Source organism: Heliangelus exortis, chromosome 8, assembly GCF_036169615.1.
Source record: "Heliangelus exortis chromosome 8, bHelExo1.hap1, whole genome shotgun sequence".
Lineage (NCBI taxonomy): Eukaryota > Metazoa > Chordata > Aves > Apodiformes > Trochilidae > Heliangelus > Heliangelus exortis.
Genome location: NC_092429.1, coordinates 19,084,866 through 19,100,787, shown reverse-complemented (window position 1 = coordinate 19,100,787; position 15,922 = coordinate 19,084,866). Strand labels below are relative to the sequence as shown.

Below are 15,922 nucleotides of genomic sequence, written 5' to 3'. Positions count from 1 at the left end.
GAAAAGCAAGTAATGCTACACAATCAAGAAACAATTTTTTTCTACTACAGGACATTAAAGTTTGATATAGAGCTCTTAGTGACTTCTAACAATGACACTTTCTAACTGAACTGGTGTGATATTTTAAGACAGTAATAGCTGCTTTCACAAAGCTTTAAAGCCTTGGCTATGGTTTCTGTCCCTTCTTATTTTCTCTTGAATGGAGAGGGCTATTTTTTTTCTGAATATTCTTCAGTGCAGTAAGTAGAAGTGTAGACTTTAACACAATTTACTGTTTTAACCTGTAACATGTACTGTGGTTTAAAATTTTGAGAGAAATGTGCATTGCTATTTAAAAGGGAGAGATAGCATGAGCCAGCTAATTTTTGGCTTGTCAGTTTAACATCATCAGTTGTGACTTCTGGGAAAAGTCGTAGAGAAGACAAAAAGACAAATTATTTTAATTGATGCCTTCATTAGGAACCAATTTTACATACAGCCAACTCAAGAACTGTGAAGGCTAAAAAGTAGAGATGACAGTTCATTGGCACAGCGTGATCACCACTGATTTCAATACTGCCAAAGGCAGGGTCATATGTTTAGGAAGGATAAAATTCCTTAGGTTATACCACTGCCTTGAAAGCTCCTGATACTGAGGAGAATCTGGGAGTCACGCTAGATGATCAAATGAATATTACTCTGACAGCAAAACTGTAGCTAAATAGGCAACTGTTCTAAAATTATTTGAAGTTCCTCTTTATTTGGGAATGATTGCAACCGTTATGGGGAATAAATTGTCCAGTTTTGCTGGCAGTGTTCCAAGAGGGATGCTCAAACCTGACTGGCATGTTGTGACATGAATGATAGAAGGATTTAATAGAAATTTTATTTGGCAAAAGGAGCCTAACTTATTAAATAGGAACCTAAGTGATTCTTAGGAATACACAGTAAGAAACAGAAATTTAACAACAAAGAGCCTCCATAAAAAATGATAATGAAATTTGGTGACTGGATATTGAAAGCTGGAATTTCTGTATGCTAGAAGAGATTTTTAACAGGAATATTAAACAGTTAGCACAGCAAAGTCTGAGTGCAGTCTTCGTTGCCACAAACTTTAAAAGAATTCCTTTGGCTTTATAATCAATGCTCAATAATCCAGGGGAGTGGCAAAGGCAAAATGATGAAACCTATAACAAAGCCTGATGAATGTCTTAGCGTGGTCAGGAAAGCAACAAATTAGATGATTCAAAACTACTTAGTCAGGGATCAGTCAAACTTGTTAGTACTCTTTTGGGCATTTACCGAAATGAGGTTTAATACCTCTGGCACAAAGCTGCTATTCTCTTTTCCTCAGCCATAAAAAAACCTTTTACTCTGCCAGTTTCTCTATTTTCATGTTATGAGAGCACCTAAACTTTCCTTACAAACTCAGACACCACTTTCTAGTTTTAATTAAACGTTTCCATGTTTTTCTCTGAAGATAAAGTTTAATAATAGTTGACAGACACAAGTAGGAGTACAGGTGGGAGTAAGACTCTTTCCTTAAACTAAATTTAATATTTATACCTAAACAATATACTTATATTCAACTCTCAATCTAGCACTTTCTTTGTAGTTAGTATTGGATAAATGAAGACAAGAAAAAAGATTCAAGTTATATAAAAACAAATGTCTTACTGAACAATTGAAAACCCTGCTTTTGGTACAATTTAAGATATCTCTTATCAATATTTTTCAGGGTTTTTTTTCTGAATTTTTACACTGCTGGAAGAAATTTCAAAAACCTCTAACACCAGAATTTGTCACTGGTAGGTGGTGTTTTTAGCAGCTGTCAGTATTATAATAGCATCTACAGTCCTACTGTCCTGGTTACAGAGCATATTTACAGAACAAGTTTGTTGTGACAGTTGCTGAATCCACTTGCTTGCAACCTTCCTCTTGGAACTTTGCACATTTTAAACTGTCTTATAGTGTGGAACCAGTCAGTGATTTTCAAATGGGTACTGGGTTTGCTGATTGGTGGTCTGAGTAATGAAATGTAAGAATAAGGACTGTGTCTCCTCGCTGTCTTGACATGAGCCTAGATGAAGCATGAATGAATCTGTGTAAGTTAGGAAAATCAGTCCTGCTATGTTGAGTATTGCCTGCTTCCTGGCAGATGGGGAGAATATTTTCCTAGCTCATAGGAAAGGATTGCTATTATTGAACATGCACTAATCCTTGTGCAGCCATTTAGATGAGATCCGGGTTCAGAATATAGCCCAGCCTAGGAGAGAACTGAAACACCTGCTTGATTGCTGTTGAAAACCCTGGAAGTTGCAAGCAAGTGCTCACAGTGAAGCATGAGCTACCTGTGTTTCAAAGGGTGCCTCTGTTCTATTTTATTTCTGTTTCAACAGGCTGCTATGACTTTGTAGTCTCCATAACTTTATCTTTTAATAAATAATTATGGATGGTGCAGACCCAGCAGTAACTAATATACTATGGTCATCATCAGCAAATGTGATTTGTCCTTGAACAGTCTCCTATGCTAATCATTTTATGCTATCACCATCCTTTTTCAAGAGTAGTTGCATTTGCTAAAAGCAACCTGCCCCTGTTGATTTGCCAGGAAAAGTCCTGTCCTGTGATTTAGTACCTCTCAAAAAATGTCTCTGTCTGGCTTGACTGATTTCTTAATTCTTTGCATGCTAAAAATGTTTGAATACTTCAGGCTGACTATTTTCACAGAGGTCTGTATTTCAGATCTCATTTTAGTGCCCTTTCTAAATCAGCAACTAAACTGATGTTATGCATTAGCAGGTGACAGCATTTGGTTTGGTGATGATGAGTGGCATTTTTCACCCTGTGAGACAGGACACTGAGCACAGGGCTGCCACGGAATTTTTCCTCAGTCAAAGCATGTGCAGGAGTCCCTGTCTGTTTTGATATGCAGCAAAAAATGGAACCAATAGGCAGAGCTTCTGGAAAAATCTGTTTCTTTGTATTTAGGGCTTCCTTAGGGGTCAGCCTGATGGCATGAAGATGAGTGCTTGGGAGGAATAGTACTTCTCTCACTTGGCAGAGGAACCATTGCTGTTCTATTGCAGCAATATCACTGCCCCAGTTCCATGTTTGTGACAAGGATGTGTGTGGCAGGAGGCACAACTGCTCTTTATAAATGCACTGCTTGTGTGACAGGCTCAGGACATCGGAGCTCAGTTGGCTCTTGTGATGTTTACAGGCAGTTTTCTGAAGACCCAGAACAGTTATCTCCAAATGGAGAGGAGCCATAGAAACTCTGCCTCTGTCAGGACTGTGGGAAGTCTGCACATCTGTTTGTGCAAGGACTTAACTTGCCTTTTGGAGGTACTGCTTATCAGTTTTGAAGGGAAAAATGTGACTTGTCAATGAGTGAGCTTCTACTTGATATTGAGTTCCTTCTGCCTTGGTAAGTGGGTGTTGATAGAACACTGTATGGTGTATATACAGCACAAGCCATAACATTGGGCAGAAGAAATAATAACGCCTCTCAAGCTGCCTGCACATATCAGCAAAATGTGTATCTGTGAATATAAAATCCACAAATCCAGATATTCCTCTTATGTGCATATCTCTAAATAACCTCTTCAACAGGGAAAGGACAGAACACAGTACATGTAGAGTCTTTTGCAACCAATGAAGCACACTGCTTCTCTCACAGTAGAAGTTCTACAAACACTTGGGTGGGCAATGGTGCCAGCAGTGAGCTTGTAAACAGAAAATAAGAGGAGCCTCCATAAAAGGCTTCATTTTGAATCTGTGATGCTTTGTATGTGCTACCTTTTCTGATAATGTTAGAGACCTTATCTATACTAGGCAAAGTGCACTGTTAGAAAACACGTATTTAATGGAATTTTGAATAGCAGAACATGACTGAACGCTAAATGTGACCAAATATCACCTAAAACTAGCTGGACTCACTTAGCTTTGTACTCCCCTAGCTTTAGCTGCAATTAGATAACTAATTTTTTAACACAGCTGTCTGTATTTTTAACAGCTGTCTGTATTTACTCAAGACAATAGTCTATTTTATGGTATTTAAAGTTTGATGTTTTGTTTTTTTTTTCTAACAAAGTCCAATTTGAGAAAGTTACAGAGAATTTAACTTTCTGAAAGGTTACAAAATTTAGTGGGAAAGTTAGGACATGGTAGGTAATGATCCTGAGTACACAAAATATGAAAATATATTGCTGTGTCTGATGAGCAATCATAAGGGATTGGCAGGTGGAGACACCTGGTACTGGGAGCTTCCTCCTGGCTGTAGTGCTGACAATGAGTGTAAGGATGGGAAAATTAACCCAAAGAAGTATTTTAGACCAGGAAAAAACTAATTAGAAAGCTGTACAATAATTCCAATATGCTTTTGGTTAGTTTGATTTAATTTCATTTGGTACTATTTCTTGTCAATGACTATAGTTCCTAAGGCACACACATACATTAGAAACATTCAAATAGATCATGCTTGAACTTCTGGAAGAGATCTTATAAATGTAACCTCAAGAACACATAAAACAAGAGATCATGAGGATCAGAGATCATGATGAACACTAGGAAAAAGTTAACTGATACATGAGAAAGTAAGTTGCTAAGAAGCAGTATTCATGATCTATAGTTTGGCCTTTTTGTCTGGTCATCAGGAGGCATATAATAACAGAGCTTGAAACCACTGATCAGCAGTTCAGATCTTTTGCTGGAAATGGGGCAGGGCTTGGTCAGCTGATACCTCATTCTGGCAAATAAATTCAATTATGGGATGGACACAGAGCAGGAGTCAGTGTGGTATCCGTAAGAATAGTAATAGAGTAAACCTCTACCGACCACTGTTTGTAGAAGAAGTAAGAACATGGAAAGATTAACCACCAGCACATCCAGTATTACTTGTTCAGCTAGAGAAAAGGGAGCACTTTCATAAAGGGAAGCACAGAAACTGGCCTTCCTCCAGGGATGAACCTGCTAAGGCTTGTAGATGTCAGCTGTCTGTGGTGGGTGGGTAGAATATACATGTTTCGTCAGATCCTGGCAGGGTTTGCATTGCTTATAAAGAAACCTGGGTTGTGTTCTCACAGGTAAATAGGGGATGACACTGGAGCTTAACCATGGGAACCACACAATGACACAGTCATCAGACTGCATGAAAGTCAGTGAGAGTAGAAGACACTGCTTGAGTTGTGATTTTATTATAAGAAAGTTCTCCTTCTTCTGAAGTCCTGAAATGGTAGTGGTTCTTCTTGAGGGTACCAGCAATTCCCTTTGCATGTTTTTGTGCTGTATGAAAGTAATGTTTCCAAAGAAGAATCCATTTGAGTACTAGCACACCTTTCATAGAAGGATTGTGGTCCTTCCAGCTTCCACCACAGGGAAATTGATATTAACAATCTGGTGTGGGTAGCACTTATTATATGGAACTTGATCCTCAATCTGTAGAGCTTGATCCTCTCTGGCTGTTCACTAATTCAATTCAAGCCTAACTCCCCCAAATCTGATGTGTAACCTTTACAGAGTTACTTCAGGTTTCTGACAACTATGCACAGGTTCAGGCCTGCTTTTTTTGAGCAGGTCTGGGCACCGCCAACCAACACAAGGTTCCAAAGAGTTTTAGTCCCCTGGGTTTGCTCCTGGGTGTGAGGTGGGGGGAGGAATCTGATTTAATTGTTTGTAGAGATCAAATTTATTAAAGAAGGTTTTGGCTGAGCAATGTGATTTCTTCATAGCATCCTTTGGAATATTGCAAGCTTGGGCTAAAGGAAGGGCCAGCCAAACAGCTTAGCATCTCATCTGCACTGAGGGAGCTAGCCAAAAGTACATTACTCTTGTGATGCTCAAAATTGATGGGAAGGCAGAAGTAATTTTCAGTGGGATGCATAAGGTATGTTTTGGCCCACTTGTAGACTCCTGGGGGTAATTTTCTAAATTAAATTTCCTGTGGGTATTTTTCTGAAGGCACAAGTACAATTTTTATCCTCGTAGCATCAACTTTGTAAGGAAGATCAAGTATTGTTTTCTGTTATTCTGTTATTCTTTAAGCATTAATGTGCTTCATAGTGTTGAATTACTCTGCAGCACAATCAGGAATTATCTGCCACAAAATTTTTTTGAGAGATGATAAGTATTTGATTTCTAGCAGCAGTATGTGAACAAATGGCAGTCAAGAGACTCATCACCCTGACTACTCTGCAGTCATCTGGGTCCTCTGCACTCAGTGCATTAGGGGAAATGAAAATAAGATTACCCTGAAGTCTCCTAAGTCTTTTAGGTTTAATTTTTGACTGGTCAGCCATTACCAAAACAAGCAGTGCCAAATTAATTTTTGTGTGTCTTTCAAGTCAGATGAGCTATAATTGCAGTAAATCCTAAAATTCTTTAAGCTGCATCTTGCAGGAGAATTTTCTTTTGAGAACTTTTCTCTAATGGAATGCAGTGTTTAGCATGGCTTTTCATTATTCATCATGAGTCACCCTGCTGCCTGCTCACAAGCTGCATTTGCAAAGAAATGTTTTTGTGTTGTCTCAGTTTTCAGTGAAACCTGTAAAAGTTCTCATGAAAACAATTGAGAGTAGTGCTTAAGTCCATCAGTATGATGAGGGTTAGTGAGTAGGTGGGTCAGCTAAAGGTCATTTTAGTAACAATGTTCTGTTTCCATAAAGGCGTTTAAGGAGAGGTCTCTTAGTGCCCCAAAGATTTGAGATATTCCCTTTGCCATTACAGTGCTGTCTCTACTTCATCCCCTCTGCAGTGTGTAAAAGGTTCAAAACAGCCCTGGTGTCTTTGCTGTCTTTTTCCTAGGTTACAGCCAGGCCACTGTCAGAAAAACCACTTTTGCCTCACTCTTAATGTAGGGACTGATTTTATCGACAGAAAGCAGTTTTTATTTGCCAGGTCCCACTAGATCAAGTACAACCCATGTTCAGGTTTTTTTTCACAAGCTGCTTCGTATATCTCATGATGGCTTCTGCCTTGTAAAGTTAAACAGGTTTTACACATGGTAATAACCATGGTAGGATTTCCCCAATACTCTGACTTTAAAATCACATTTTATTGATTTCAGCAGGACTGACTCACATCACTTGCAATCTAGAGCAAGTTGCAAATACTTGGCATGACAGTCTATGTAGCAGACAAATACTTTCAAGTACTCACTTTTGGGAGGCCATCACTATGAAACTCTGAGAGACAAACCCGGGCTTCTAGAAAAAACTTTGGTTTTTCCATTTTATTCTATTTCACATAACAGCTGCTACATTTTCCAGCTTACTGTTTTCTCAGCTACCACTGCCAACATTAGCTGTTTCCAGACTAATGGAAACTTCTGAGTGAGGCAGGTTGTACTGCCATCTATTTGAAAATGGAAAAAATTTGTAGTCTTTACATGCAAAGAAATAAGATCTTACCATAAATATAGAAGCAAAGCACTGTCTGTGCCCAGGTCTCAAATACATCTTTGAAATATCTGTGAGCTGGAAAAACATTTGGGAATGTGAAGAAAGATGAGCACTCTAAACTTCTCATAGTGAAATTTAAAAAGTTTAGGGTTTTGCTTTGTTTTGTTTTCTTCTTGAGCTTTTTATTCCCACAGGAAATAGCCTTTTAAAAAATGAAATGTAACAAACAGGAAAAGAAGGCATTTAAAGAGGAATCACAATCATAGCATGTATTGTTGGCTTAGCCTTAACACACTCTAGATAGAGGAATGGAAGATGAATGGATTCACACCCAAATTCCACTGCAGTCAGCAGCAGAAACTTTAGAACTGTGTTCAGGGGCCACGTGTCCAGCTCCACGTGCAGCTGTTAAAGTGCAAGGATCTCCAAGCCTGTGTCCTCATGTACTTTTAGTTAGTTGATCTTGCTTCATAAATGGGAGTGGTGAGGTATTATGGGTGCAATTACAGTGACAAAGATGTCTGTAATATGCCTAAGAGAGACCTTATGTAATTTTTTTTACTACCTTTTTGGTTCTCTAGTGAGCATTTTCAGGCCTCCCAAAAGAGCACAACTGCTTCTTCTGTGTCTTCTGCCTTTTTCTGCAGCTTACAGACAGACTGTTTTATGGTATTTTGTTCAGGATATAAAATGCTGATCTCTTGAACAGTTTCTCACATCTCTCTAGGTGTGTAATAACTTTACAGTAAAGGCAGTTTTATGTGTTGTTTAAAACATCTAAAACATGCACTTAGCATGTTTTATTCAAGGTGAGGCTTGATGAGGCTCTGAGCAACCTGATCTAGTTGAGGGTGTCCTTGATGACCTTTTAGAAGTCCCTTCCAACCCAAATTATTCTGTCATTCTATGATTCCATGTTCAGAAATGCCTCAATTATAAACCAGAAAAAAACTACAGAAACGAAACTACAAGTTGATGTGTAAAAATATTCCCATTTTCTGTAACAAACTTTAGAGAGACCAGTTTTCAAATATTAAGATACTGTGATGTCCTCGACTTAAAACCAGGTTAGAAAATGGAAATGGGTAATTAGGTGAATGAACTGATTGTCATTCTCTTTGTGTATATAAATGACACTGGGAGCCATGCTTTTTATAATTTTTGTGTGGCAGCTGCCAAAAAGAATAAGTAAAGAAACCAGCAAAAAGTGCTGGTTTATATAACTTTATTTGCATATTTATATAGATTACCAAATTGCTATAAATGGTTGCTTTGCAGGAATAGGGTGTGACAAATCATCACTTGATCTCAAAATGTCTGCTGAAGGACCTGATAAGTTAAGGAATTCTGCTGTAGATTCTGTGTGTCTGTATTCATAAGGGTACTCACTGGAAGGCCTCTCAAGTGCTTGCTGTGTCAATGATCTCTTCAAAGTCTTTCTTATATTTATTCATTACCTGCAAATTGCTATGGTATGCTCATTCCAGGGGTTTTATAACCAGCCAAAGGTAAGTATGGTGTTCTAAAGTAAACCAGACAAAAACCCATTTCTTCTGCCATGGTTTAATTTGTCCAGAGGTCTATGTTGACTCTTTCAATGAATGGATTTTCCAAAGTGAAAAGTTATATATGAATTTGAGAGTTAAACCATTAGTGTAGTACCAGTGACTTTTAATTCATTTATACCACAGGGTATCCATTTTTGAACCTGTTTGTATTGCTTGACACTCTTTAAATGTTAGTCTAATATTATTACCATCTACTAAGCATGAGACCTTCCTATGCTGGGAATATTCCTTATCAGATCTGATTCCTTATCAGAATCTTCCTGTTGAAGTATCTGTGAGTCAACAGATGAAGAGGGAATCTTCCCAGCTAATGGCTAATAAATAACTGCTTCTAATTAGGGGTTTCACTTTCAGAGTTACTGTTTGCTACATAAGCCTTTGGGAAACTTGATTCTTGTAATCCCTTTATTAATCAGTATGGACAAAGGTACTTCAAGGTGTGTAGGAATTAAATAGAGACAAAGAAAACAGTGTTGGCTCTAGTATGGGCAAAGTAAACATTCCCATAATGAAAATAAGAGATGGATTGGTGCTATAGGTAGAAAATTATAGGTAGAAAAACCCCTATAACTACACCTTAATAGCGTTTGCTAGGAATTGTGTTGCCCACTGATTGGTGTGGAAATAGCAGTAATGGAGAATGTGAGACTATTTCCAGCAGTTTGTGAATTGCCCTTGGAATTCCAAAACTTCAAGTGTCTTTAGAAAAATAGAAGCAGCTATCCTGAGTCTTAAGTTCTGACCAGATTTAATTTAAATGCCTCGTTAAAGTTACTCTGTTTTTTTTTACAGAAAAATACCACCAGGAAAAAGCTGGATAGGTGCTGAGTTCTGATCACTAACACTGAAGGCTGCTATACAGCAATGCTGGACATGGTGTGCACTGATCCAACCCTAGTCATATAGGCCAATATTGCTGTCACTTTTTCTGTCAGCCCAGACTTTCTCTCAATACCCAGCCTTCCTACCCTCCCCTGAACTTTTCTACCTTCAGACTTTCCTGACATATCCTATTATGCCTTTTATTTGCTGCTTCCAAGTACTTAAATTAGTAAAATCATACAGGCTACAGTTGCTCTGTGTGCAGTTCAACTTTGCTATCAGTTGCATAGCTGGTTGTGATTGATTTATACAAGTCCCAGCCTGATGGTGATATGGACAGTGCCAAGCAATCACAGTGTTTGCTCTTTGCCTTTTGCTCTATATAGCCATCTTCTCTGCACTCCTGACAGTCCCACGAGGAATTTTTTAAAAAACATTTTTTCTGATGCAAATTGGAAGAGGAATGGCCAAAAAACTGGAAAGCCTTTATGTTCATCTAGGTCCTGGATTTCTGACAGCAGTTTATCATGAAATTCAGCCAACAAACACATGCAAACACTGGGACAATTTTATATGTCATTTTTTCAGGCAAACAGCCTGAAGAAACCAAAGAAACCAATGGCTATTTGTTGGAGAAGTTGCCAGAATTTGATTTCAGCTTTCTCTGTACTTGAGGTTGGATTTCTTTAATTTTTAAAATGAGTGAGATTTTTAAAACCAAAGTCAATGTAAATCTTCATGATGTATTAACCCACATCTGCTTAATATGTCTCACAGGAAGTTAGCAGAGCAGTTCAGTTCTTTGTTGAGGTACACATCTTCAGATGAGACCCACTGAACACCAATATTGTTTAGAAGTTTGTGGGAGAGTGCCATTCCACCAGTTCCATGTATAAGTGTCAATGTAGATGTGGAATAGGCTTCACATGCCTTCCACAGCTAGTAGAGATGGGCATCTTCAGAGGGCAATTTGGCCATTCCTAAAATAGATGAGCTGCTTTCTGGAAGTGGCTGACTCCCTCTGCTGACTACAGAACCTCTTTTTACTGTGCTGGTTTTCCTGTTGACAAAACTGTTCTTGATTCTTTGTATAAAAACAATAATAGTGTGGGTTAGAACAAGTCTAATGTGTGAACAAATGAAAGTCCATCGACTTTGAAAAGATCTTAAATCAACATTTTAACATGAACAGAAGCATTTATGTTGCATTTTCATGTGATTGTTCTTTATTTATCCCCCTAAGGTGAGCATTCAGAAGTTTTAACTCTATTGGACTGTTGACTACTGTCAAATTTAGGAAAATTGAAATCCCATCCTGGAAGGGAACCAAGCTGGATCTGTGCCTATTGCCTCTGCCAATGCTGCAGAGCCCAGTACTGATGGCTCTGACAAAGGCCCACCACGCTCACAGTAGGCTCCTAAGGAATAATCCCCTCTTCCCTCACAGCCTTTACATGATCTGTATCAATTAAAGATTGGATCAAATTCCAAAACCATTAATTTTTTACAAAGCTGATAGCCTAGTTGTAGTTAAATTCTGTAATTAACTACTTAATCCTTGTCTTACTATTGATTCATAGATTTCAACAGCCTCCTGTGGCAACAGGTTCCACAGTCTGAGTACAAAGTGATTATAAAAGTATTACTTTTATGTTCTTCATTTTACTTCTATGAAATGTCTCCTTGTTTTTGAAAAGAGATGAAGACAGGGTTTTTTAATCAACCTTACTTTGTCTGCTCATTTCTGAATTGTTTCTAAAACAATTCAACTGTTTCTAAACAATTCTTCCCTGTTCTGCAGGGAGTAAGGTCTTCAGTTTATTCTTCCCCAAGTCTATTCTAATTCTCCAAAATCCTTTCCATAAATGCAAGGTGTTCTAGTAATTCACATTTACCAGTTGTGGTTTCACTTTCTTATCTTTGTGCCCATTCACCTGGTGTCCTTGGATCCCTTTGTGTAAAAATTTCAATTTTTATTTTGATGTGCATGGCGTGTTCATTTGTAGTGTGAGATTCTATATTCTCAGGTAGAAAAAAGCAGCCAATGGTAATCTGTGCAGGAAAACTAATTTGTATCTAAGCATCTTATGTAATGTATGTTATTTAAGTGAAATAATGAGCACTGACGACTGTAGTAAAATGAGTGAGAAAAAAACATAGGAGAAATTTGATAGTTCCAAATTCATCTGCTTATTATTCTAAAACAAAAACTTCTGCAAAGCCAAATCCAGAACTTTGGATTGCCCCCACTAGCCAGTGACAATGACTGTGCTTAGTTCTCTGAGTGAACTTTCTTTTCAGAATTCAATATGAAAGAATTATTCCGAGCATCACTATTAAAGCAGGATGTGAGAGAGAGGTAAAAAGCCAGGGCAGACTTATACTTCATTCAAAAGAAAAACCTCTGGCATTCTGAAGCAGCTCTATCTGTGCAGGCAAATTCTATAGACAAGGTGGGGTCTAGCAAAGGCAGGGGCAAAACACAGTGGAGAAAACTGGAAGAGGGATTGAAATAAAAGGGCAACCTAAGGATATAATTTAGAGGGGAAAGGGAAAGAAGATTGTAATTATCTCTTTTCAGCAACTTAAAGAGAAGATTAAGGTGCCAGGGTATTAAAAAGGTGAAATAACAGATTTGAGAGTGAGAAAAGCTCAGCAGCTTTATGGAGGTTAGGGAATGAGAAGTTAGTTCAAACATGAGCTTCATGAGAATGTGAATTCTGATAATGGGATTGTCAGATAAGACAGTGGTAAACAGTGTGGGGGATGTTTAAGGTAATTCATTGCTGGATATAGCTCTTATTACCTCAGATGCACAGAGCAAGTCAAAGATCCTCTTTGTTTGCACTTGTTTCTCCGTGATGATTCTCCTCACACTGCTTTGTACTCACTTTCCTGATCATATAGAATGTTTAAACTAGATCTGCCTAATCAGACTCTTATTAAAATAAATCCAGTTCTGACACTGAAAGATTTGGTTTAAGTTAAGGCAGAAGTACGTAATCTGTGTATCTGTAAGCTGTGACTATTGCTGTGCAAGGCTGCTCTGCTGATGGCCAAATCAGTGCACTGACCACTGTTTCCTCTGGATTCAAAAACACTCTCTAATACTGTTTAATGACACAGAAGCAAGTTTGGAATAGCTGGATTAAATTTAACTTTATTTCAATATCCCTTCTTCTTTGTTCACCTGTCTCTCTGTCCTCTCTCTCCGTTTTCCTCATCTCCCAAGAAGAGCTGTAGTCACAGTCACATGTATATTGTAAGATTTTTGTAGTTCTACCTTTGAAATAGATACTCATCAATTTTAAATGAGCAGAAATGCATTGAAGTTGTGCTGGATTGATGCAGATAGTTCTCTGTTCTGTCCTCCCACATACAAAAGCATGAGAACTCATACTACAAATTCATACAACAACTGTAGATGTATAAACTAGGATTTATTTTGTTTAGGAAGAAAGTAAAGCAGAATAAAGAGCATGATCGAAATACTATGGGAAGACAAATTTTCACAGTCACACTTTTTAAGAGCAGTACGTAGTCTAAATAGACTTTAAGAAATTGAGATCTTACCTTTTTTGTCTTTGATGTTCAGAAACCAAAGCATCAGACTGCATTTTGCTGTCAGAATTACCACTAGCTCTTTGCTAGTGATGACAGAGACAGGATAGAGGACTGAAAGATGTCCAGTCTGGGATGATAAATCCTTTTGATGATGTATTATTGTGCTTTATTCATGCACATATTCATACAGGTGAAGCTTCACTTTCTTTTGTAGGGTTAAGAAAAACCCTTCAAAGATATTTTAGAAATGTCCATAGTGGGGCTAAGAAATACTTGATGAAGACTTTTCCTCTGATAAATCAGTTATCATCTAAGGGACCTAATAGAGTTGTTTGCCAGTTATAGTCTAGTAAATATTTAACTGGCTATATAAGAGACTTGGAGCTGTGTAATTTATAAGTGGGTGTAGCCCTTTGGAATTTATTGTGGCCTTTTTTTCTGGACATAGCCCAAGTAAAATAGCAGGTGAAGTAAAGATTGTGGTAATTTACTATAATTTCTGGACAGATAAAAATGCTAGGCCAGGTCTAAAGGTTGCTTTAAAAAAAATTGTAATATTTCATATAATGAACTATTTTAAATTAAGAAATTCAGAAAATAAATCATGGCAAATGCATTCTAAACTTGTATTTCTGTGATCAGGAATGTTAAATTTTCTTAGAAATACAATGAGTACTATATTGGAAATGGAATCAATACGTTTTCTTCCATGCAAAACTGCTGTGAAAGCAAGATTTTCGTGGCACCTGTTTGATTTTTCTGCGTCAGGCTGCATGACACCTTGATTTATTGATCTAGTGGTGTGTGAATAATGAAAGGAAACATGGCTCTGTATTTGATGGGATGCCGTACTTGCTCTCTGAGCCATATTCCAGGCTGTGCAGGACTTAGCATATATCTCTGTTACAGAGAATATTTGCATCACATCTCCCCACTTCCTTAACAATTTATTTCCAATATATCTGTTTAGAGAAACGGATTTGCCTAAAATAATATGGAGTCTCAAATATTCAAGTTATATATTGGAGTACTTGAAAAATCTGGAAAAGCCACTTCTCTAAACAGATACATCAGGGACCAAGAGTTAAGTGGAGAGATTGGGAACAGATCAGGAATGTGAGAGGCCATTGCTGCTTGCAGTGGATTTTTCAAGTTTCATGTAAATCTCTGAACTGCCACAGAAAGATGCAAGATTCTTAGTTCTTCCCATTTTGGTGATGTGAAATCTTTTTGAGATGTGGAAATATTCAAAGGTCAGCTGGGATATGGTTCTGTGTTTTGTAGTAAAAATAAAGGTAAGATTGGCACTGGCACTGGTTGGCACAGGAAGAGCAGCTGTGTGGCAGCCTGGGTCCAAGTCTATGATAGTTGTGCTGGCTGATAAAAACTTTGTTCTGTAACTAGTGCACCCCATTTCCCAGAGACAACTCCTGCTGTGCAAGCTTTCCAGCTATAAATAAGGCCTGCTCTTTGCTGATGGGGAGGGAGATCTGCTGATTTATGTCACTCTCTCTTCCCTGAATTTTGACCTCCTGACAGAAGAGGTGAAGGCTGAACTTGTGTCATGGTATCACTGCCCAGCTCTCCTTCTTATCTACTGGTCCCATCTTTTGAGTAGGTAAACATAAGTGAATTGGAAAATTTAATTTTTTGGCATCCTTTCTGTACTTGTTCAGATAAAATGTCTAAAAATCCTGTGCTTCTTGTATATATATGAACCTAGTTATTTGACCTCGGGAAACAATAAGAAAAATATGTTAAATGTAACAAATGTAAGAAAGTAATTCTAAAGGAGATATAAAAAACCTTGCACTGCTCTGACTTGAATATCCATTCCTTTATGCAAGATATGCATCTTTAGATTGCACGAGAAACCAAATGCTGTAATTTTAAAATTATTTCCTTTAAAAAGAATTGTTTCTATTGCAACTTTTGCGGGATGTCTGTAGTCTGGCTGTAGCGTGCATTAGGTCTCGTTAAAATAGCTTCTATGTTTTAAGAATCTCCCTTTCAAGTTCTGGTGCGATGCAGTCTCCCTCTGACGGGATCTCCCTGGTATTGCAGGGACCCTCCCAGGTTCCCCCCAGAGCTTCCGAGGGGCGGGGGCTGTGACAGCGGAGCCATCGGGGAAGGGCGAAGGAAATGGGTTCTTCGCCTCAACCTAGTCTGAAATATTACCTAATATATGGCAGATTGCTCAGTGCTGTGTGTTTTGGGTTTTGTTGTTTGTTTTGGTGTTGTGTTGTGCGGTTTGTTTTGGTTTTCTTTGTTTTTGTTTGTTTTTGGGTTTTTTTATTTTGTTTTTTTCCCCTAGCTGGAGAAGCTGGAATCAACTGCTTTGGGGTTCAAATATCCCAGGCTTGTGCCTTCTCCAGAAGCAGGGGAATGGAGAGAGATACAAATGAAGGTTTGCAAGCTAGCAATAGGGAAGTGGCAAAATGGAGAGGTCTGTCCTTACATCATATAAAGAATCATTTCTGAAGTCTTCTAGGACATATTTTCATTTCCATTTCTTTTTTGCCTTCCCAAAAAGAAGGCTGACTTTCAGATCTCATCTTTCTTCATGCGATACCTTTTTTTTGAGAAAGC

At 38.1% G+C, this 15,922-nt stretch overlaps 1 protein-coding gene and 1 long non-coding RNA gene across 11 annotated transcripts in view; one reads left to right on the top strand and one right to left on the bottom strand.

The window, feature by feature from the left end:
• The window catches only part of PALMD (palmdelphin), a 47,535-nt gene extending 33,900 nt beyond the window's left edge, over positions 1–13,635 (bottom strand). Inside the window, exon 1 of one of the 3 annotated variants that reach the window (XM_071750891.1) lies at positions 13,343–13,635. In XM_071750891.1, the coding sequence (XP_071606992.1) occupies positions 13,343–13,386 (44 nt within the window). In that variant the 5' untranslated portion in view covers positions 13,387–13,635. Of the gene's footprint in view, positions 1–7,123; positions 7,257–13,342 lie in introns of those variants that run through there. The other 2 variants (XM_071750892.1, XM_071750893.1) reach the window with 2 other exon arrangements.
• Positions 1–15,922, top strand: part of LOC139799198 (uncharacterized) — an 82,245-nt gene that overhangs the window by 4,444 nt on the left and 61,879 nt on the right. For 5 of the 8 annotated variants that reach the window (XR_011727136.1, XR_011727133.1, XR_011727134.1 and 2 more), the window contains exon 2: positions 1,718–1,787. This is a non-coding gene — a long non-coding RNA (uncharacterized lncRNA). Of the gene's footprint in view, positions 1–1,717; positions 1,788–5,711; positions 5,867–14,763; positions 14,952–15,922 lie in introns of those variants that run through there. The other 3 variants (XR_011727138.1, XR_011727137.1, XR_011727139.1) reach the window with 2 other exon arrangements.